The sequence below is a fragment of the Mobula hypostoma genome, chromosome 8 (assembly GCF_963921235.1).
Source record: "Mobula hypostoma chromosome 8, sMobHyp1.1, whole genome shotgun sequence".
In the NCBI taxonomy this organism is placed as follows: Eukaryota; Metazoa; Chordata; class Chondrichthyes; order Myliobatiformes; family Myliobatidae; genus Mobula; species Mobula hypostoma.
In genome coordinates, this window is record NC_086104.1 from 19,916,276 (window position 1) to 19,940,945 (window position 24,670).

The following is a 24,670-nucleotide window of genomic DNA, read 5'->3' on the forward strand; positions in this document are numbered from 1 at the left end:
AGAATGCAGTTAGAAAGGCAAAGTAGAGACATTAAATGATTCTGGTGAACAGAACTAAACTGAATTCCAAAAACGTTTATAAATATATTAGAAGCAAGATGAAGGCTAGGGAGAGAGTAGATCCCCTCAGGGACCAAAAGGAAAGTCTTTTTTGTGAAGCCAGGGATACATGTAGTGTCCTGAAAGCAGTATTCACCAGGGAGAAGGAGAGGGAGGATGGAATATTAGGAGAGATGTATGCAGATAGTTCAGGACATGTGCTTATGAAGAAAAAGGAAGTATCATGCATATTGACATAATAGATGGACACATCCCCAAATCCTGATAAAGTGAAGTAAGATAGGATTCTGCTGGGGGAAAATTTTTCAGTATAGGGCTTGTGATCACAAGGAAAGGCTTGGAAAGAAGCTGATCAGGGGAAGTCAGCATTGCTTCGTGATTAGGAAATCCTGCTTTATATGCCTCATTGGGATTTTTTAGATTAATTAAGTGGATATGTTATACATGGACTTTAGCAACGCTTCTGACATGATCCTATGTGATAGACTCATTAAAAAAAAAAGGTCGGGATACATGAGATCCAAGGTCTTCTGGCAAACTGAATCCAAAATTGGTTTGAAGATAGAAGATAAAGGGTAGTGGTGGAGGTTTGTTAGTTAGTGGTTATTACAAGGACCTGGGTGCTTTTTCTGAGGAGTTTGCATGTTCGTCCTGCTACTGGGCGTAGGTTTACATAGAACACTGGACAGCACAGAAAAGGAACAAGTCCTTTGAACCACAGTGTCTGCTGATCGTCATGCCAAATTAAACTGCACATCTGCCTGCACATGGTTTATATCACTCCATTCTCTGACTGTTCATCTGCCTATCTAAATGTCTCTTAAACTTTGCCCTGGGTGCACCAGTTCTTCCCAAAGACGTACACGTTGGTAAGTTGATTGGACACTGCAAGTTGATGAAAATATGGTAGGAATAGTGTAAATGGGTAGTTGATGATCAGTGTGGACCAAAGGAGCTATTTCCACACTGTGTGTCTATAGGACTTTATGATTCTGGCCTCCTGCTACCTTCACACTGGTCCCCAGTTGCAGCCAGACGGTGTCCGGGATTGCATTCACAATGGAAAGAGCCTTCTGTGTTGCTACACTGCCCGTTAGTGCACAGGCTGGCATCCTGACACTCATCCACATCTGCAAGAAAGAGAGAAGGAACTATTAATGTTCATATCCTTTTAACCACAAGCTCTATCCACCCACAGAGGGTGACTGAAGCAAAGTTCAGCACAGGAAGTCAATTATAAGACCACAGGACCATATTAGAATCAGAATTAGGTCATTTCCAACACCATTCAATGACTTGCCCTTGTCTATCTTACTTGTTATTTCCTCAAGGGATTCCAACAGAGTTATCAGGTAAGATTTCCCCTTAAGGAAACCAAGCTGACTTTAGCCAATTTTATCATGTGCCTCCAAGTACCCCAAAATTTCATCCTTAATAACGGACTCCAATCTCTTCCCAACCACTGAAGTCAGGCTAACTGGCCTGTAATTTCCTTTCTTTTGCCTCCCTCCCTTCTGAAGGAGTGAAATGATATTTGCAATTTTCCAGTTCTCCAGAACGACTGCAGAATCTAGTGATTCTTGAAAGATCATTTCCAATGCCGCCACAATCTCTTCAGTTACCTCTTTCAGAACCCTGAGGTGCAGTCCATCTATATATATATCTTCAGATATTTCAGCTTTCCAAGCACCTTCTCCTTAGTAATTGCAACTATACTCACTTCTGCGTGATACTCGAATTTCTGGCATTCTGCTGATGACTTCCACAATGAAGGCTTACGCAAAATACTTATTAAGATTGTCTGCCATTTTTTGTCCCCCATTACCATCCCTTCAGCGTCATTTTCCAGCGTTCTGATATCCACTCTTGCCTATCTTTTATTCTTTGTCGATCTGTAAAAACTTTTTGTTTCCTCTTTTATATTATTGCCTAGCTTACCTTTATATTTCCTGTTTTCTCTCCTAATAGATTTTTTGTCTTCCGTTGGTTTTTAAAAGGTTCACAAACCCCTCATTTTCCAAAGATTTTTGTTATATTATATGCCCTCTCTTGTGCATTTATGCTGTCTTTTGACTTCTCTTGTCAACTACGGTTGCTTCATTCTCCCTTTAGAATACATCTTCATCTTTGGCATGTATTTATCCTACATCTACCCAATTGCCCCCAGAAACTCCAGCCATTGCTGTTTTGTCGTCATCCCTGCTAATGTCCCCTTCCAATCAACTTTTGCCAGCACCTCTCTCATGTCTCAGTAGTTCCTTTCACTTAACTATAATACTGATAAATATGACTTTAGCTTCTTCCTCTCAAACTGCTCAGTGAATTCTATCTTATTAGGTCAGTTCCCTAATTTGGACAATCTACGCTAGCATTCCAGCCACAATAATGTAAACTAGCCTCTATTTGCTTTCTTCTGCCTCTGAACATTAATATACAGTCAAATTGAGCCAGAAAGTCACCATCTTTGTCATTCAATGACTCCAGAGCAAGACACACATGCACAGACAAAATTAACTCAAGATATTCTAGATTCAAAGATTCAAGATTCAAAGTAGTACATTTACTATTAAAGTATGTATGCAGTATACAGCCCTTTCACAGACAGCAATGAAACAAAGAAAATATCAAACACCCAACATGTAAAAAAAGAACAAATCATGTAAGCGGCAAAAGACGAGTGAAAAGCACAGAATATAAAACATCAAACCACCTTGTCATTGAACAGTTCAGATAAGTTCAGTTCAGATCAACTTCATGTTGTGTCATTTGTTGTCTGCAGGCTGCAGAACCAGTTCGTGTCAATCAAAATTGCACAAAATAGCAATATAAAAAGGAATAACCAGAAACACATCATAACATGAACTACTTAATCCAATCCACGAACCACGTCAATTAAACCTTGCCCTAGACCTAAGGCACTATCCACTGGTAGCATCGGGCGAGAGGGAAAGAGAGACCAGTCAAACACAGGCAGATGGTGCTGAACACGTTGTAGCGGCTGGTGATCTGTCACTAGCATATACTTTAGTCCACAGAAATAGTGGTGGAACCTCTTTATTCCCCATGCTAGACTACCTTGGTTGATCTGTGTGTAGTTGCATTCTGCGCTCGTCAGTGATCTTGAAGCGAATGCAGTCGGGTGTTCAGATCCATCTTTCATGATGTGTGACCAAATGGCTCCAATGCCATAAGGGGACACATCGCATGCCAGTCTGATGGGCAGGGATGGGTCAAAATGAGTGAGCAGTTCATTGGATGTTATTAGTCTATTTCCTTCCTTAAAAGCTCTTTCACATCTTTCTGGCCATTCCCACTTTGCTCCTGTCTGTAACAGTGTGTTCAATAGATGCAGCACTGTCACAGTGTTTGGGAGAAATCGGTGATAGTAATTTACAAGACCTGAGTTGTTGGGATACCTTGGAGCACTTGGTCCGTTGTTCGTTGCCAAATTGCTGGAGCTGATGCGACGCCAAAGAAGAGACGATTATACTGTAATTTGTGAGTGTTGAGTGTGAGGCACTTCCTGCTTGGCTCCTCAAGTCTCCATTTGCAGATAAGCTTATGATGAGTCAATCTTTGGAAACTTCTCCCCACCTACCAAAGGTGCAAATATGTCTTCTATGCATTGCAAGGGATACTGCACAATACGCAGCACTGGGTTGATGCTCCCCTTGAAATCCCCAGATATGTGAACAGCTCTGACCTTCACTTCCTTGAACATCGAGACAATGGACGTGGGCCAGTTGCTCCACTCAAACTTGGAGAGAATTCCAGATGCCTCCAAGCTCTGCAGTTCAGCATCCACTTCAGGATGTAGTGCGTAAGGCACTGGGTGTGCTTTATGGAATCTTGGTGTTGCTGTTTCATCTAGCCTTCATGTCTTTGAGTTTACTAATCCCCTTCTCAAACACCTTCTCATTAGCATTAAGCAGCTGTGCCAGTCTGTGGTTAGTGCATCAATTTGGGCTGCCATTGCCAGTTTATGCCAAGCTTCAATTGAGTGCCAAGTCTAGTTGGATTTTTGTCAACTATTCACGACGTCCGAAAAGTGCTGGCCCTCCACTTTTCAACATATAAGGCTCTAACTGCTGTGTTTGGCCTCCAAACATCATAATCACTTTCAGTTTGCCTTTGGGAGATAATTTTGCCTGTGCAGATCTTTGGCATCACTGAGGTCTTCCCTAATGGTATCTTAGGAAACAGTGTGTTGTAGTCAGCCTCTGGAATTATGACAAAGCTGACACTGTATCCAGCTCCATTTTCAGTTTTACACCGGACATATGTATTGTGATCCAGATGATTTTGTGATTTGCTTCAGTTATACTGTGTAGCTCTAGGCATGACAGTTCACCTTTGTCAGACTCTATGTTGTCTGATTCTGTTTTACATTTGGTAACCTTATGCATTTGCTTACTTCTGTGTTTGAGACTTTTCACTCGGTTGTGTTTTTGGTCTGCCTTACACATTCTCTCTATGTGACCTTGCCTGTGACATTTTCTGCAGACTTTTTCTTTGAACCACCAGTCATTTGTATCCTGGAAGGAGTTGCCACATCAATAACACCTTTGGCTTTTTGCAGTATTTGGGGACATTTTGTGCATTTCACCTTCTAACCTCTTTTTCTGTAGCTCTGCTGCATCCTTTACTGCAGTCTCGAACAATATTGCAAAGGCCAATGCCCATTCCACCCTTTCGATATACGACTCCCAGCCTTCATCAGTGCAATCAAATTTGTCAACTTTCCTGACTGATACCATTGTGATGTTTGGTTTCCTTCTGTCAGTAGCCTTGTTTGAGTGCCTTGACTATGCATGCCACAGGCAAGCCTGTCCCTTAATGTCCATCTCCAAAGTCACAGTACTGGGAACGTGTGCACCGTTCTGCAATGTATTCAGAAAGGCTTTCATCTTTTGACTGGTTCCTTTTGTAAAATCTAAATCTCTCAACCATTACCAGCAGTTTACGGCTCAAATGGTTTTGTAAAAGTGCAACAATTTCATCGAACATCTTGCTTGCAGGCTTCGCAGGGGTTACTAAGTTGCGTAAGAGACCATACGTTCTTGGGTCCATTAAGCTAAGAAGGGTAGGGGCTTTCTTTTGCTCCTCCACATTGTTCATGTTACAATACCATCTCAGATTCAACCCTTTCGATATACGACTCCCAGCCTTCATCAGTGCAATCAAGTTTGTCAACTTTCCTGACTGATGCCATTGTGATGTTATTTTCACTTTAAATTCAGCGCATCTTTCACTATTACTCACGGGTCCTTCCGCTTTCTCGAGCTGGTTAACTCTTGCTGTTTCTTCCCGTAACTGTCGGTGCAGTTTGTGATATTTTCTGACATTCAGGTTCGTATTCATTGCTAAATGGAGGAGAAGATGGCGGCACAACGCAGCTTGCAGTGGCCACTCCGGTGGTGATGTCTGTTACTGGTCAAGTAGGGTGCCGTGCACAATCCTGATTTGATGGAGACAGACGTGAGAGCACGGAGGAACATCTGGTGAAACTTCTGAAATGCCTGCTTCGCTGTTGCTGCTATTGTGTGGTCCAGATTCTCTGGAGGAGAAGGCCCCGAGTCCTCGGCTTTGCTTGTTGCTCGGCGGCCGGGGCAAGGTCGAAGCGCTCGGCAGAGGATGGTGCTCGGAGAGGCTGTGTCGGAGGGGCTGGTCGGAGGCTCGAAGTTTTCGGACAGACTCACAGAGTCCGCTGCGGTCGGGTGCTTCCAATGGTGCTGCATCGGCGAGTTGGCGGTGCTTAGAGGTTCATGGCAGGGAGAGTTCCTCCCTTCTGCTGCCTGTGTGAGATGATGAGTCTATCGGGACTTTGAGACTTTTTTTTTTTACTGTGCCCATGGTCTGCTCTTTATCAAATTATGGTATTGCTTTGCACTGTTGTAACTATATGTTATAATTATGTGGTTTTGTCAGTTTTAGTCTTGGTTTGTCGTGTGTTTTCTTCTGATATCATTCTGGAGGAACGTTGTATCATTTTTTAATGCATGCATTTCTAAATGACAATAAACGAGGACTGAGTGTCCTCATAATCTAAAAAAAATGTTTTGTGTGTGCACAACTACATATATATTAAAATAAAAGCACGCACTTGCAAGATGGCTTGAACTGATGTATTCACATTACAATGAGAGATAGAGAGAGCGAGAGAGAGATAGAGATAGAGAGAGAGAGAGAGAGAGAGAGATAGAGAGAGAGAGAGAGAGAGAGAGAGAACGAACAATGCGCATGTGTAGACAACGGGGGCGGGGGGGGGGGTTGGCAGTGGTCATTCTCCAGTCCTGTTGAAGGGTCTCAGCCGAAACATCAACTGTACTTTTTTCCATAGATGCTGCCTGGCCTGCTGTGTTCCTCAAGCATCTTGGGCGGGTTCTGCTCCATACTAAGTGGTTCTTTCAATTCCATTATATAGCAGCCAGGATCAAGCGAGGCCTTCAGTTCATCATTGGTTTAACTAGATCTCAACCAGAATGAGAAAGTAGAAGCAGGACTGAGAAATGCCCCTTCACGGAGGGTGTGCATGTGTTAGCAGATGAGTGAGCAAGGGAAATGGGAGCTGTGCAGAAGGACAAAGGAAAGTGAGAACAAAAAGCAAAATTATCTAGTATATCTACACTTGCGTACCTTCCAGCAATCTACTCTAGCTTTGTATCAGTTCAACCAAACACATTTTGAGAGGTTAGCAGGAAGAGTGTTTTCTATTTAAAATGTGGTGGTCTCACCAAAGCGCCTGAAAATTACAGCACAATTTCTTTCTTTGTGTATTCCTATCTCATTTGCAATAACACACAAACTACCATTTGTTTCTGATATGTTAACTTTTTTAGTTTTAGAAAAGCCTCGTACTTTTTGAATAAAGGCCTTTGCTTGTTAGGCAGGCAAGAACGCTAGTGATTTACTTCAGTTAGTCAGGGAAGGGATGACGCATTTTATACACACACCCATAATATAATCCACCATAGAACAGGTCTCTGTGGGATTTAATCTCTGCAGGATTTGTTACCTTTGCACGACTTGCTGTCAGGAGATGGTTCATAGCCTTGATTACAAATACAGATATAGCCACCCTCAAGATTGGTACACTGCCCATTGGTACAAACGGGCATGCTGAGGCATTCATTGATGTCTAGGAAAAAAAGAAATGCAAAAATTGATGTCAAGGTTATAAGAGCGTCAGAAATAGAAATCTTGATTAGGTCTATCATTCAGTAATCCTTGATTTTTATCTCCCACATGAATCCACAATACTGCCAATGCTGATGATCACAAATGGAATTCATGGAGGTTCTGTGGATTTGAATGGATTTAAACAGGAAAAGTACACATTAAAGGCCATTAAACTGAATTGTTAACCCAGTCAATGCATCAGAGGGGCATATGGTGTCCCAGATATCCAGCATGCTTATTTTTACTCAATATCTCATTATACCAAAATTGTCCCAAAATCTACTAAACTTATCCTTTAAGCTTGTCAGCAACGGAATATTCACAGACCTCCCAGAGGAGAATTCCAGAGATGCATAACCCTCTGAGTAAAATAGTTTCTTATCTCAGTGCTGATGACCGTCACATTTCCAGTACGCTATGTCAGCCTGTTTCTTGAATCTCCAGTTAAGGTAAACAAACTTGTCTTAAGAAGATGTCCTCCCAGCATCATCCTTTTCACAGGGCAACCCTCTTATTCCAGGAATTAGTCCAATGGATTTAAATTTCAACCAGGTAGGAACGTAATTCTTTAGAAAAGGTAAGCAAAAGTGAACACTACTCCAATTGTGGTCGTACCAAAGCCCAGAACTTCATTTACTTGCAATGAGATTCCCTATTTCTTCTATTCCCACTTCTTGTAACAAAGGACAACGTATTTACCTTTCTAATTATCTCCTGAATCTTGAAAGGACCTCTTGCATGATAAGATTGGCTCTTGGTCTCACCCTTTCATTGGTTCCCTGCACTAATTTTTTCCCCAATAGCTTTTACACTTTAATTTGCATTGTTATTGTTTTACCTTATTCTAGCCTAATGCACTGGGTAATGATTTGATCTGTATAAACGATACACAAGACAAGCTTTTCACTGTATCTTGATACATGAGACAATAATACATCAATAACAATGCAAATCTGCAAATGAATTGCAATGTGGAGAGCCCAATGATGCCTTGCTTTGCGCCCTAAACTCCTGGTGGAGTCGTCAGGGCACCGTCATAACAAGCTTTGCACCAGTCTGTTCCATCTGTCGTGGTTGTGTGCCAGAGTCTGGGTCACCGCAAATGATTTCCCTGCCCATTCTTTAATGTTGCCCGTCCATCTTTTCCTCCATCTACCTCTCCTTCTTTTCCCCTCCACGGTTCATTGTAGAACGGTCTTTGCAAGGCCACTGGATCTTGTTACGTGGCCATACCATCTCAGCTTTCTTTTCTTCTTTGTTGTAAGAAGGTCTTCATGGGGGCCAATGTGGTGCTGGATGGTCTTGTGGACCTGCTCATTTGTGATGTGGTCCAAGTATGAGATGCCCAAGATGTTACAACAGCATCTCATTTCCAATGCCTGTATCTTCCTCTGTAGCTCTGCTGTGAGGGTCCATGTCTCACATGCGTACAGGAAGATGGAGAATACCAATGCACGCAGGAGTCTGATCTTGTACTTCATGGTGATGTTGCTGTCCCTCCATATTGTCTCGAGTTTGGATAGTGCAGTCATTGTCTGTGCAGTTCTTGCCAGGACTTCTGGTCTTGATCCTTCATCACTGATGATTGCCCCCAGGTATCTGAACTGCTGCACTGTCTCAAGTTTCTGACCATGGACTGAGATGTCTGTTATGATGGCACCGTTGGCATTTCCCATGAGCTTGGTTTTCTCAGCACCTATTTCCATTCCAAACTTTGTGGAGGCTCTGTCAAGATGGCTGAGCAGGTTGACCAATTCATCCTCTTTTCCTGCAAGTCCATCAATGTCGTCAGCAAATCTTAGGTTTGTGATGTTCCTCCCTCCAATGCTGACTGGGTCCACATGATCTTCAAGGGCAACACTCATGATTCGTTCCAGGAAGACATTGAAGAGAGTGGGGGAGAGGAGGCAGCCCTGACAAGACTCCTACGGAGGTACAGAACCACTCCCCGATGGTGCCCTGAGCGAGTATTGCACTGGTTGCCTTGGCATAATGCTGATAAAATTTGATGTGTGTTGCTTGAATTCTCAGCATCTGCAGAATTCCTGTTGTTTGGATTGTATGAATCAGCTTCTGCTTGATGCCAATGATGCATCACCCAGCTAAACCAGAATTTGTAGGCAAGTATAAGAATACAACCCCTCCAGAATCTTGAAAGTTTGAAAGATCAAACTTTGTTGGCAGATCATCCACCATTTCTGTACCTACTGTATGGGTAATACTTATTGATTGAACCTGAGGACCAGAGATATTGATCTTGAGAAGGTGATGGCGAGTTGTCTTCTTGAGTGTAAGCACCCTTTCTGGTAAAGGTAATCTCAAAGCATTGGAGAACAGAGAGTTTCAGGATTCAGACCCAATGATAATGAAGGATCAAGTGATATATTTCCAAGTCAGACAAGGCGTTCCAATGCAGCAAATACTTTCATCCATCTCAGTGCTACCTCATTATTTTTCGCTCTATTTCTTTATTATTTTAATTTACAGTAATTTTATTTTATGCCTTTGCTCTGTACTGCTGTCACGAAAAAACAATTTTTCCATCATTTAAGTCAGTAATAATAATTCTGATTCAGTTCACAGGTTCCGATTCTGCTAGAGCTCATAGATTTGTGAGGCCACCCATGTCAATTATTGGATCCCAAAGCAATTTTTTCTATATTTCCAAAACTTCCATGATACACATTGCTTAATATTATAAAGTATTTCAAATTACTCTTACCCACCTTGCAATTAATTCGTCAATTTGTATTGTTATTGGTGTATTATTGTCTCATGTACCAAGATACAGTGAAAGGCTTGTCTTGTTTAGATTAGATTCAATTTTATTGTCATTGTGCCGAGTACAGATACAAAGCCAATGAAATGCAGTTAGCATCTGACCAGAAATGCAAAGAATAGTGTTATTTACAAAGTAACTGCGAATAAAAAGTAAGTGCTACAGCACACAAATATAGAAGTACTGAGACAGTACAATATGAGTGCAATACTGCTTAGCGCTGTGATGTGAGGTTCAGCAGGGTCACAGCCTCAGGGAAGAAGCTCTTCCTGTGCCTGCTGCTGCAGGAGCGGAGGCTCCTGTAGTCATAGTCATACTTTATTGATCCCGGGGGAAATTGGTTAAGATGGGAGGACAGCAAAAAGTCCATGGTTAGGGTGCGATGCATCCTTGATAATGCTTTTTGCCCTGTGTATTATTTATACAGATCAAATCATTACCCAGTGTATTAGGCTAGAATAACGTATTCTCCATGCAGAATATGACCCATCTACAACCACTCTTTGCCCTCTGTGGGCAAGCCATAAAGCAATGTCCCCTTGGATCCCATGCCTCCTTACTTTCTCAATAAGCCTTGCATGGGGTACCTTATCAAATGCCTTGCTGAAATCCATATACACTACATCTACAGCTCTACCTTCATCGATGTGTTTGGTGACATCCTCAAAAAATTCGCAAAAAAGTTGCCTTACAATCACCTGTTATATTTCGTAGTCATTCACTCTCACAATTTATTTTTATCCCTTTCTGAAAGGTTGCTGGCAACCCCTTCCTAGTCCTGGTTCTGTGCTTTATTTCTCTATGTACAGATAGACAGCTGCCAATCTTAAAACAGAACACACAAGATTATCCGCATGGGAATCGAACAAAATACAGCATACCCAGGAAAAATGGAGGAACAACACAAAGAGAAATAAACGCTTGGAACTTTGTTTCCATAATAACGTGCAGTCAGATTTCCCAAGAAACACCTGCAGCATTCATCTGCCACACAATTTAATTGAAGAACTGCCTGGATTAGTCTTAAATTGCATTCTTCCCAACCATGTGATTGTATGTTCTATTTGTAACAGGAAACTGTAAAAAGATACAGTTGATTCCTGATCATCCCAGGGTAGTTTGCCAAGCAGGATTACTGTACACTTGGAATGCGCTTTTTACAACCTGTCTACGAATGGCACTTTCTGCTATTAGTATCCCAAGCTACTGAATTATTCACTCTGGAATTGACCCTAAATGTAAGCGCCACACCATGCTAACAAGAGGAAACTTCACTTCCTCTCAAAATAATTTTCCAGAGAAGTATGAAGTTCAAAAATTACACTTGTAAGAATAGTTCCAAATGAGCTCAGAACTAGATATCTTACTGCAGCCTTAACATGCGCTTGAAGTCTGACACACTTTAAGCTTTTGTTTCTAAGATGGTCGTTTTTTTATTCTTCCTTTTGTTCGTGGGAATGATCATACCACTAGCAGTACACAGCTTCTTAATATTCATAGTAAATGAGAAAATAACAGGATGTAACTTTGTTCTTGGTTATTGAGACTAATCACATTATATAGACATGGCTGATCTCTGTACTCTGCTTCCAATATTCACTTCCAATGAAACTATGTATCTCGTAACCGCTCTTTCGGTTACCGCACTCAATGTCAAATTTCTACCCCACGGGTCTTCCTCTCCTTTCATTTATCCAGTTCCGTAGACTGCATAACTGCTTTTCTCTTATTTTCCCTCATTCTTTCCCACTCACACTATCACTCTTCCACTCTCCTTTTAGCTTTCTTACTTTCTCCCTTTCTAATCTTCTCCTTTCTCTGGCTTTTCAGCAGCTTTAGCATCTCTCCTTATCCTCTTCCTTTATGCAGGCAATCATCGAGAAGGCGTGACGCTTAATGAAAGCCCTGACAGCTGAAGGTAGTCTTTACTGGCAGCTAAGTGCGTCCCGCAGCCAAAACAGGCCTTTGACTTGCTTCACAGAAAAAAAATTGCTCCTCCTTGACTAACATGAGTCATTTAATTTTACATATGCCTCCATTTCAATTTTTTTAAATCATAAATTTTGTTTCTCCTTTTTAAAGACAATCTGCCATATCAGAAACAACAAATAGACTTCTGTTTAGCCATAAACTAGTTCAGGTACTCATCTGAAGAGAAGGAAAGGACAAAACATTCAGATACCTGCAGAAACAAAGCAAATGCCCCTTTGCAATGATTCCAGTTCAAGGCAAAACTAGATTGAATTTTAAAAAATGACTGTGATTGAGCGATTCCATGGGGCTATGAAGATTGTACAGTAAAAGTTTCCATCAAGGATGGTGATGCAGAGAAGTGTAGCTCAGCTGCCAAGGTAAATATTGGCTTCTGGCTGGTGCTGACACTTAACACAAAACCATAAGTAATTAATTCATGGATTCACAGACCAGGAACAACCACACTTGGAACAAGGCATCTGCCTACCGAAAAGACAGTTTTCAGAGACCAAGCAGCTGGATAAAACTAAAACTGCTTGAATAAATCTAAGCTCGGTTCAAAGTAAATTTATTATCAAAGTATGTTTTTGTCATCATGTCATCGTATACTAAGGGTCTGCAAGTGGGGAAGTGGAGGAGCCAGTGCACAGGGAGGTGCTGAAGCCTAGATTTTGGAGCTTACTAATTAGCTCCAAGGAGATGATAGTGTTGAATGCTGAGCTGAAATCAGTGAACAGCACCCTGATGTGTGCTTCCTCATTATCCATGAGACAATGAAGATGCCTACATCAGATTGTTCAGATAAATAAAAAGCATGAGAGACAGTTTTTCACTAATGACTACTTCAGAGCCCACCCAAGATAATAATTCTCTTCCTACTATGTCCCATCCAAATTATTAATGACAGAGCCTTTTAGATTAGTGTAAAGCACTGAATCACTACCTCTTAACTTGCTCATACATGGTTAGACATACCTCCATTTCATTATGAATCAAACTACACTAGCTCTTTCAGACCTGACAGCACAAGTGCTCATGGAAAAGTATAGGAAATGCAATGGGATTAAACACTTGGATGAAGTGTAAGAATAGAATAGAGGAAAGAATTCACCAATAATGAATCACATTCGATGTGTCATAAAATGAAGTAAATATAAGTGACTTTTTTCTTCTGTCAAACTATGAAGTGAAGCCACTAGAAGTTAAAAAAAAGAGAAAATGCTGTGGGTCAGGAAGCGTTTGGAAGGTCAGAGACATATTTAAGCATCTCAGGTCAATAATGTTCCACTATTCTAGGGCACCACGATAGCGTAGTGGTTAATGCAATGCTTTTGCAGCTCAGAGTATCCTGGAGTTCAAAGTTCAATTCTGTTGGCAGCGCTGCCTGTAAAGAGTTTGTATGTTCTCTCCATGACCATGTGGGTTTCCTCCGGGTGCTCTGGTTTCCTCCCACTGTCCAAAGACGTACTGGTTAGTAGGTTAATCGGTCATTGTAAATTGTCCTGTGATTAGGCTTGTGCTAAATTGTTGATTTGCTGGCCGGTGAGGCTCACTGGACCAGAGGGCCTGTTCCAAGCTGTATCTCAAAATCAGGGTTTTTTAAAATGCCATGAACCCCTACCATTAACTGAAGGGCCTGTGGACCCCAGATTGGGAACCACTGCTCTAAATAGATAAGTACATTTTACGCCTCTTTTTAAGGAATAGGTACTGTAAATGTGATCCGAGTGTCGATATATAGTGACAATAAATTACTCATTCCCTTTCTCCTTTTAATTACTTCTACTACATTTTGGTAAGCTAACTTCAATAGGTTTGTAATCAGTAACATCCAGGGTTCCACATGTATTTAAAGACATCTAACCCCTAGTGATCTGTCTTTCTGTGATTGCATCATCTCTGCACCATTCCTTGCAGGCCATCATTAAATTTCACTACTCAGTTGAGGAACTCTCAAGATGTTCAAGGTCATCAAAGCAACGAACGTGGTTAATTTCTAACCTCTCCTTTGGAAGCCAGTTCTTGGAATAAGAAAGCAGGTACGAAGAAGCATATGAGGCACAGCTGCTTACATGCAGCAGATCACTCACCATGTGAATCACTATCTATTAAACCAGGTTACAGATATCTCCTATCCCTTACATAGCATTCTGGCTATTTCTACTTTAACCAATGAACAGGTCACTTAATACTCTGATCCACTAATATTCTTGCTTTGGTGCAACAGAATCACAGAAACCTGATGCACAGAGGGCCTTTCAGCCCAAAGTTAAAGACCTTTCTGTCCGTGCCTGAAACAGAAATGCTTCAGATAGCACATTTAGCATCTGGACATGTTTCCTGGAACGAGAGAGCAAATGGGTTCAGTGCCAATAGGGGTCATGGTAGCATAGGATATAATGGGACAGCCGTTACAAACTGCGCTGTTGTGCTGGAAACCAGGCGTGAGCGCCTGGTCACCACGTGCTGGGCACTTCTCTATAATGGGACCCCGGCCCTCTGCTGGCTCTCCCACAATAACAAAATCACTCTACAGCTCAGGGTGAAATGGATGCCTGTGAGAGTCGGTGCACGGCAGACAGAATGTGCCGTGCCGTCACTCAGAACTGATACGCGAGTCTCAGGACTGCTCCCTGCCCAGCATAGTGAGAGCGGTCATTGCTGGGGTGAGCTGAATGTGCCTTAGGGGTTGTTAAGACTGCCTGCATCCTTTGGGCTCCATTAACTCCGAACATTGGTTACAATGGAAGCTGCCAAGTGTAGATCTTGCTATCATAAAGAGACCTGATGAAGGGTCTCAGCCAGAAACGTTGATCATTTATGTATTTCCATAGATGCTGCCTGTCCTGCTGAGTTCCTCCAGCATTTTTTGCATGTTTCAAGAGATCTCTGAGCTGTGGAGCTCTGCAAAAGAGGGGGGAGCAGTCAGCAGCTTTTGTAACATTCAACAGGAGGTGATGCTGGAGACATAAGATCTAAGGAATCTGTCAACACAAGGAGCAGCCATTACCAGGCCCCACCAACTCCCAAGCTCCACATCACTCTGCTGAGCAGCCCGACAACAGCCCTGACAGACAGCCTGTCCACAATGACTCTCCACTGCTGGGAAAGGGGTTTGTACCAGGGTCCCAGCACAGCAGCATGGAGACCAAGAAGATGACTCTTGCTTTTACGTATAAAGGAAATTAAACTGTGAGTGTTCAGACCAGACCTGAGAACTATGCGCCCTAAGACAAATCAACGCTCTGTACAATTATGCTAATCAGAGTATTTGTGCTAGCCCCTAGAAGATTGAGAAATCAATGTTCATGCCATCAGGTTGGAGACTACCAAAGCTGTTCCTCTAATCTGTGTCAAAGTTCAAAGTAATTTTTATTATCAAAATACATACTGTATCTGTCACCAAATACAACCCTGAGATTAATTTTACTGCGGGCATACTCAGCAAATCTTTAGAATAGTAAATATAACAGGATTAATAAAAGATCAGCCAGAGTGCAGAAGACAACAAACTGTGTAAATGCAAGTATAAATAAATAACAAGAACATGAAATAATGAGGTAAAGAGTCCTTAAAGTGATATCATTGGTTGTGCAAACATTTCAAAGAAGGGGAAAAGCAAGTGTAGTTATCTCCTTTTATTCAAGAGCCTGATGGTTGAGGGGTAGTATCTGTTCTTGAGCCTGGTGGTGTGAGTCCTGAGGCACCTCTACCTGAGCCTCAGTTCAGCAGTGGAGATGGCTGTGGACAGACATGTCAGTGTGGCAATGGGAAGTAGAATTGAAATGGTTGGTCAATGCAAGATTCTGGTTGGTATGGCAGATGGAGCAAAGGTGCCTAATGCCTTAATGCCTTCAATACATGCTGCCTAAATGCTATTGTATTTTTTCCTGTAAATGTATGCAAGAAAATGAATTTCAAGGTAGCATAAGGTGTCATATGCATACTTCGATAATAATTTTACTTTGAGCTTTCACCCACTGAGTTCCTCCAGCTCCATTGTACGTTGCTCCAGGTTTCCAGCATCTGTAGTCTCTTGTGTCTCACCAGTCTCAGCCCTGACCTTCTCTTCATATCTTCTGCAGGTCAGCTCAAAATGAAGCACTGTGCTCCAATATGTGTTTGATGCATTTCTAGTATCTTCTCTCTGTTATTGTATTCCATCCAAAAGTTGGCAAAGACTGACACCTGAGTGCCTTTAACCTTAACTATTTGTTCTACAGCAGCGGTCCCCAAGCACCGGGCCGTGAGGAAATGATATGAGTCAGCTGCACCTTTCCTCATTCCTTGTCACGCACTGTTGAACTTGAACATAGGGTTGCTAACTGTCCCGTATTTGCCGGGACATCCCATACATTGGGCTAAATTGGTTTGTCCCATATGGGACCGCCCTTGTCCCATATTCCCCCTGCTAAGGTAGAGCGTCCCTATGAAACCAAAATGGCATAAAGCACACGTCATGCATGCACACAGGTGCCCACACAAGGCTTCATGGTCATGGTAGTCTTTCTCGGGGTAAACACAAGTGTCCCGGGATTTGACTGCTACTTTGTCCCTTATTTGGGAGTGAGAAAGTTGGCAACCCTAACTGTAAAAGACATGTTGAGGTGAGTTTAACCCCACTTGAACACCCCCCCCCACCACTCCCGGTCAGCTGGTCCGCAAGAATATTGTCAATATTAAACCGGTCCGCGGTGCAAAAAAGGTTGGGGACCCCTGTTCTACAGCCGTCAGGGAGGTGCAGACATGCACTTGAAGCCTCTTTAGTTCAGCTACCCTTCTGGGTGCTGTTGAGAGCCTTAAGTCTCTCCTTCCAATGCACAGCATCACACTTCTCCAGACAGTATTCTGTTTAGTGCTTTCCTGTATTTATGGCATTTGGAAAGAAACTAACAAAATATAATAAATGAAGGTTGGAAGTTGCCCTTTCAGAAATTGCTTGATGCATATTCAATACTTCACATTCTTCCTGCGAAGTTTCAGTGTCAATCTTTAGCTGGAGAACAGGGCAAAGTAATAATTCAAAGCTGCACCCTTGTCATCTGTTTCAGCTTTTGGGTTAACCTTCTGGTCTCAAATACACTTCATACTTTACTTTGATGCATTTATTAAGCATGTTTGGTGTTTATCTGACTTTACATGCCAGCATTTTATCACAGGGTCTTGTTGCCAAGTCGAGGGAAGTGAAGAGCCAGGGGTGAGTAAAAATGGTGGACAATGAAACCAGTGACGAAAGAAGGTACTTCTCCCACCCTACAGTACATCTTACTTTTCTGAGAAAATAACAGGTACCTCAGTAGTGTAGCGGTTAGCGTGTCAGTATTACAGCTCAGGGTGCTCCAGAGCTTAGCGCTCAATTCCAGCACCATTCTGTGAGGGGTCTCTGTACGTCATCCCTGTGGAATGTGTTGATTTTCCCCAGATGCTCTGCTTTCCTCCCACGGTCCAAAGACCTAGCGGTTAGGTTAACTGGTCATTGGAATCCTTTCCCGATTAGATTAGGGTTAATCGGGATTATGGGATCACTGGGGTGGCGAGGCTCGAAGGGCCGACTCCATATTGTATCAATCAATCAGAAAAAAAGTAATTTATAAGGCAGTATATATCAGGAAGCCAGCTGGTGGCATAGAGGCATCAGCGCCGGGCTGCAAGGCGGAGGTTCCAAAGTTCAAATCCCGCCGGCTGCCCCCAGCACGCTTTCTATCCGTGCAGGGTTAAGAGCTGATGATCTCTTTGGAAAAAAACTCACCCGGCAGAAGGCAATGGCAAACCACTGCTGTACACTTGCCTCGTACGCAAATTCCATCTACGTCCAAACGGCGTGGGAGGAAGTCGTCCGCTACCCGGAAAAATTCCGGATGCGACCTACATTATTATTATATCTCAGGAGTGGTGAGTATACTTAATTAGAAAGATATGCTTCATGGTATAAAACCAGCCTTTCTAATAGGGAGCTGAGCTTGAAGTAACCAAAACAGTACTGAAATTAGTAATCCTATCTCTCACTAATGTAGGATTACTGAAGCCAAGGTTAAATTTTCATCAGTAATCATGATAGATAATGCTGGAAGGAATGAAGATCTTTCATATATAATATTTTGTGAGAATATTTCTTGGAAGAACTCACTCTGTATACAGAACAAGCAGAGTGTGCTCAGAATACACTACGTACCAATGCATTGTCCATTTCTGCCTGTGTAGCCTTCTGAGCAAGGTACACACTCATAAGAGCCAGGACTGTTAATGCATCTTCCAGATGGACATTTGTTGGAATCCTGGCATTCATCGATGTCTGTAAATTTAAACAGATCACACCAGCAAATTCAGCTCATATTTGAACATGCTTTGACTTCAAATTTACTGTGCCAAAAGAGCAGAAAGGAGTGACAGTTTAAAGAGAGAGTGTCTTATGTCTCTGATTGCTGGACCAGCTCAAATGCCTCAAAACTGCCCTCTTCTTACAGGACAGTGCTGTTTTAGCTCACTGTGAAAAAGAGGTCACTCCTTTTTATGTCACTGACTCCAGTATTTTAAGTAGTTGAGAGTTGTACCTTCATTAGTTGATCCCTTTCCCCAATGTTCATCAAAACAGCATCAGTAATCACTCAACTAATTTACTGAAAAACCAATATTCCTCGTTATTATATTGTTGTCTGTGATAGCTTGCTGTGTGGAAACTTGCTACTACATTTTTTACATTACAACGATGATCTTTGTTGGCTCTGTAGCCTTTTCAAACCTCCTGAGTTTATGCAAGATAGAAAATAAATCCAAGATTTTCTAGTACTTTCACACGCTCTTCTGAAGAATTTCCAAGCAGCAGTGTCGATATTTCCTCTCTGCTCTCTCCACCAAAAGTGTCGATGTTGCCTCAGGCATAAAAACAGGCATCCGTTAGTCTTATGAGACCATGGATTTGTGCGTTGGAGGGTTTCCAGGGCGCAGGCCTGGGCAAGGTTGTATGGAAGACTGGCAGTTGCCCAGGCTGCAAGTCTCCCCTCTCCACGCCACTGATGTTGTCCAAGGGAAGGGTACTAGGGCCAATACAGCTTGGCACCAGTGTCATCGCAGACCACTGTGTGGTTAAGTGCCTTGCTCAAGGACACAACACACTGCCTCAGCTGAGGCTCGAACTAGCGACCTTCAGATCACTAGACCGATGCCTTAACCACTTGGCCACACGCCAAAAGACATGGGACTGACTGATTAGTGCAACTGAAGCCTACAGGGGCACTTGGCTGCTAATGGAAGTTTACCACTGAATCACTACGGTTAATCCTTGGGGAAGCTCCTGGCAAATCTGCTCGGAGCAGGGTGAGTGGAGAAGGAGGTGAGGATTGGGAGCTTGCACAATGATCAGAACCAAGTTCAAGGAGGAGATGGCTGCCATCAAACTGTATCCTCTGCCATAAATTTGGTGCTTCAGGAGAAGGGAAGTGATCCTAGTCTCCTGCACTGAATGTACAATATGGCAGTGATTAATACCTGCTCATTTTCTCCAATACTCAATGACACTTCGACATTCTGCAATCATCAATAAACCAATTGTTTGGAATCAAATGACCTTGATGCTGTCTCAGTCTCAGGGCTGAGTATGTCTGCACCCGGGCCCCCGTCTGGCACTCCTTCTCTGCCATCTGTCCTACGGCATTCCACCCCCATCATTCCCAACTTCCTTTGCCCCCGCCAGATTTACAAACACTCTCCGTTCCACGTTGACAAATACAGTATTTACTGCAACACACATCAAAGTTGCTGGTGAACGCAGCAGGCCAGGCAGCATCTCTGGGAAGAGGTAGAGATGCTGCCTGGCCTGCTGCGTTCACCAGCAACTTTGATGTGCGTTGCTTGAATTTCCAGCATCTGCAGAATTCCTGTTGTTTACAGTATTTACTGACTGACTACAGTGCAGTCTTAGGCACCCTAGCGATACAGATACGTGCCTAAGACTTTTACACAGTGCTGTACATCTATGTTTTGATGAACAAGTGGGAATGTATTTCTAATACAGGTAACTGCGTACCCAATGGAAGGATGAATTGTGTCTGAGAGAGGAAAAGGAATCATGCCAGCATTTCCTCTAGCCAAAGAATCCCCTCCCTTGCCTGGTCCCACCCTTGAGTTTTTGATTTCATTTTTGGCACTGGATTATGGGTGTACATGTCTTTTGTTTTTTTTTGTTTAGATAAGATTTCTGAATTGATTTTCAGCCACTCCCTTAATTCCCTTGGCCCGAAGGCAGTGATTGGTAGAACAACAAGGTATTCAGAGATGGGTAACTGGAAACACACTGTTATGTTTGTTTGGAAGACTGTTCTTTTTCTGTGAAAATTCTTCATGCTTTATTTTACCCTGCTTCCAAATAATGTGAAATCAGATTCCGTGAGAGAATATTCCATTCCACATCGCGAATGACAAGACAGCATAAGCTGATGCTTGAAGCCACTTAGTTGAGCAGGGTCTATTCAAAAGTTGAAACACAAACTCACCTTCACACAAGCCATTGTTCATTCTGTAACCAGCATCACAGTACTGACATCTATAGGAGCCGTCAACATTAATGCAATGGCCTTCTCCACAGATATTAGGTCTCAGGCACTCATCGATATCTTGAAATTAGACAGTAAATTGTTAACCTTAAGGGCAAAATAATATGATGCATATACCAAGAAACATCTAGAACCGCACAAAGAACTGTGGAGCTGTTAGAGTAAGGAAGGAAGCCATTATATGGCCCATCAGTCCTGTATTTAGCGCTCTTGAAGAGCAATCAGTTCAGCTCCATTCTCCAGCCCTATCCATATTACATGCAAGATGTGTCTACTTCAAATACCTATTTGATTCCCTTCTTAAAGAGACAACTGAATCTGCTTCCCCCACCTCTTCAGAGGTGCTCCTGCTTTGCAAACAAAATTTTCTTTATATTACCCTTGTACCTTTTGCCAGTCTCCTTAAACTAGTGTTATCTAGTTCTCAACGCTGCCAGTTCCTCTTTACTTTTTCCATTTAAACTTTTGATGGACACCTTTCAATGTTCTCTGCTCGAAATAACCAGATTCTCATGTTATAGGAGTCTCTCTGTACCAGGATCATTCCACTAAATCTCCCTCTCCCTCCTTCACTCCTACATGACTCATAACCAGTTTGCTTATACCTCTGCGCCTATCATAAATGTTCCAATTATATCAGCACCCTCCACAACCTCCAGCAATGCGTTTCCGGCCATCCACCAATGTCTCTGTAAAAATGCCGTCTCTGATAGATCCTCTTAAGCTTTCCTTTACTCAACTTAGGCTGATGTCCTCTGAGGTTGGTCATTACCACCCCGGAAGAAAGGCACTGGCTGTCCACTCTAACTACACCTCTCAAAACCTTAAACACCTTGATCAAGTCACCTCTCATCCTTCTTCACTCCAAAGAGAAAAGCCTCAGCTCGCTCAACCTTTCCTCACTCTACAATTATAGAGTAGCAGACTTTTGGAACTTGCTCTTTCATGGCCAGTTGGTGCTGTAAGATTTGGGTATTTGACAACATTTGGCACACGAGGGATTGAACTTCCACGGAGCACTATTTTTACTGCATAACGCATGTAGGTCAAATTCTAGCTGATGCTATTTCAAAACTGTCAACAGTTCTTTTAAACTAGACAGGTTAACAACTGGGTAAAAATAAACAGCTGAAGAATTTAATACTAATATATTAGTTTGTGTCCTGAAATGTTATATGCTGGTGGTTAAACCTTTAGTAAGGAGAGTGTATGGGTGCATGGGGGGGTCCAGAAAAGTGCAACGCCTCTGGTGAAGGGGCTTGTTGTGTCTATTCTGGCGCAGCTCGCTCACCTTTGGTCCCCACCTGTGGCTCCAAGTAGCTGTTGGCATGCGACTTGGAACACACCCCGGTACACCATTTCACCAGCTGGGCTAATCCGGCTGAGGGTAACCAGCGAGCCCCATACCCTGGTGACTTAGGGACATGCCTGTCCTAGCGTGTGACATCAGCTCCAGCCAACCGGGTGGATGAGATGAACAGTGAGATCCAATGGCCAGGGAAATGGTTCTGCTACGCTCCATGGAGAGCGCAGGTCACGACAAGGCACAGAAGACATCGTTGTTATCCACTGCAGCCACGGAAGACCCAAGTTCGTGACGCATACAAATGGACCTGGATTTCTGAGGTTAAGAGCATGTAACTGCCCCAGTGAAACAGTTTTCCCACTTTAAAAACTCTCCCACACAGGTCTCATATCATTGTTGGATATGGCAGATAACTTACAAGTAAATATTTCTATTAACTATTTCACTGGAAAAACCTTTCCAATGAGCTTAACTTTGCTTGCAAATCTCTAGAAAGGTACTGGGCTGTGCTAATATAATTTCTGATACGTTACCTACTAGCTACGTGAGGAACTCCAGGAATTGTCCTGCGTTCCTCACTCTCTAGCCTTTAGTAGAAATTTGGCAAAATGACACGAGTTCCACCCACCATCCCCATAAATCTAATTTCCTTTGAACTTTTAATAGCGAGTAAATGGGAGATTCTTGTGGGGTGAGGTGAGTTGGTGGGGGAGGTTGGGGGAGAAGGCCATTATCATATAATGTCCAATGTTCCCTGAGTGAGCTAGCTTTCAATCAGAAGACTAGACAGTTTCTTGCAGAAGTCTGAGTTTTTGAATCTTTTAAACTACCATCCATGATATTATGATATTAGATCCTCCCTGTGAAACATGAAACATTACCGGTGCATTGTGTCCCTCCATCCGATGTAAAGCCTTGGTAACAGTGGCATCGAAAACTCCCTTCAGTGTTCTTACATTGGCCATTGGAACATGGTTCTGGGGCCTGCGTACATTCATCCACATCTGTGAAAGCCAGACCATGCTCATTAGTGACATAAGCTACTTCAGCCCGAGTTCAAGCTGAGGCAAACACCTGGCCCTCAGAGTTTGGAGGGGTTGCCAGAATGACAACCATCAGGTATTGCTCCCCAGCCTCTGTTAAATGCTCAACTCCAACATGGAGCTGGTGACAGAGTAAAGTCTCAGGCAGAAAATGAAAAACACACCAAGGTGGATTGCCAAGGAAAGGTCAGGGTGGGACCTGGGTGCATCCAGGGCAACTGGGGATCATAAATTCAAGCAATTTATGTGCTGTCCAGACAAACTGAATGCATGCAGCAGATTTCCATCAGTCCAAAGCATGTCAACAGCCACCCAATATAATTATACTCAAAGAGAAAAGTCCAGGTTGTCGACTCTCACCAACACAAGCAGTTTGCAAGGAGTTGAGATGGTAACCAGGATCGCAGTTGCACGTGTAACCCTCTGGAAGATTGATACACTGGCCAGGTCCACAGATTCGAGGGTTGACTGAACACTCGTCAATTTCTGAAAAATAGGAGGTTGCAGCTTTAACTAAATTGATAATGAAATTTCATACCAATAGTCTGTTGCATCACAAACTGGTTGCTTATATAATGAGCTGCCCTGTTTAAGCTAAGATGGCTAGATAAATGTCACCAGTCAACTATTTTCCAATGCTCAGAGACAAACTGACTTGATATCAAGATTCAAGATTCAAAAAACTTTATTGTCACTCTAACCGTACATCAGCTCTGCAGGGCAGAATGAGACAGCGTTTCTCAGGAGCAGTGCAATCATAACATAACAAACGCAACACTAAATAATAAACATATCAATAAATAGTAAAACACAACAGCCACATGTCAGTTAAAATCAGTTATAAGTGTCCAGTGCAAGTTAAAAGTGTCCAAAGCAGAGTCAGGTAGAGCAGCTATTTAGCAGTCTGACTGCCTGTGGGAGGAAGCTGTTTAGTAGCCTTGTGGTTTTAGTTTTGATGCTCCTGTAACGTTTGCCTGATGGCAGAAGAACAAACAGTTCATGGAGAGGGTGTGAGGGGTCTTTAATGATGTACCGTGTCTTCTGGAGGCATCGACTCTGAAAGAGGTCTTGGACAGAAGGTAGGGAGACCCCGATAACCTTCTCTGCTCCCCTAACCCCCCTCTGCAAGGCTTTTTTGTTGACAGCACTGCAGCTGGAGTACCAGGTTTATATTTATATTTGATATAAATATAAACTACAAAACTATGAAAGAATAATTGAAATTATGATAATTATGATTCTGTTTTACATCAATTAAGCCACAAGTTCACCCTACATCTTTAAACCATTCTAGTGAACTGACAGTTGAAGGAAAAGTGGATTTGTGCAGCCTGCTGCAATTTTTATTACAGCATTTGTTCTTGCTCTTAGCCTAAACAGAAGCTCATAAAAACGCTTCACTAATCTGCAGGTTTATCTACAATACTACACAGAACACTGGTTTGCCTGCTCCAATTACACTGCGATACTGCCCTTTGAATAATACAAAGATTAGCAGAGCTGTGGGGAGTAAGGAAGGTTGTCAAGAGTCAGAATCACAATTGGGTTTAATATCACCGACATATCATGAAATTTGTTGTTAAGCAGCAGCGGTACATCGCAATACATAATAACATAAAATGTAAATTACAGTAAGTGTGTGTGTGTATATATGATTATATGACTGGAGATTACAGAGATGGGGAGGGTGAGGAGGCAATGATGGAATCAGGGATCTGAGGAGATACTATACATACATAGTATGCTTATTATATAAAAAAATTAAATTAAATAAATAGTG

The 24,670-nt window shown here is 42.5% G+C and overlaps 1 protein-coding gene across 6 annotated transcripts in view; it reads right to left on the reverse strand.

The window, feature by feature from the left end:
* Positions 1-24,670, reverse strand: part of ltbp1 (latent transforming growth factor beta binding protein 1) — a 463,174-nt gene that overhangs the window by 147,439 nt on the left and 291,065 nt on the right. For all 6 annotated transcript variants that reach the window (XM_063055533.1, XM_063055535.1, XM_063055537.1 and 3 more), the window contains 6 exons: positions 23,251-23,376; positions 22,729-22,851; positions 20,482-20,601; positions 18,165-18,284; positions 7,076-7,198; positions 1,068-1,190 (listed from right to left, as the gene is read on the reverse strand). In XM_063055533.1, the coding sequence (XP_062911603.1) occupies positions 1,068-1,190; positions 7,076-7,198; positions 18,165-18,284; positions 20,482-20,601; positions 22,729-22,851; positions 23,251-23,376 (735 nt within the window). The remainder of the gene's footprint in view (positions 1-1,067; positions 1,191-7,075; positions 7,199-18,164; positions 18,285-20,481; positions 20,602-22,728; positions 22,852-23,250; positions 23,377-24,670) is intronic.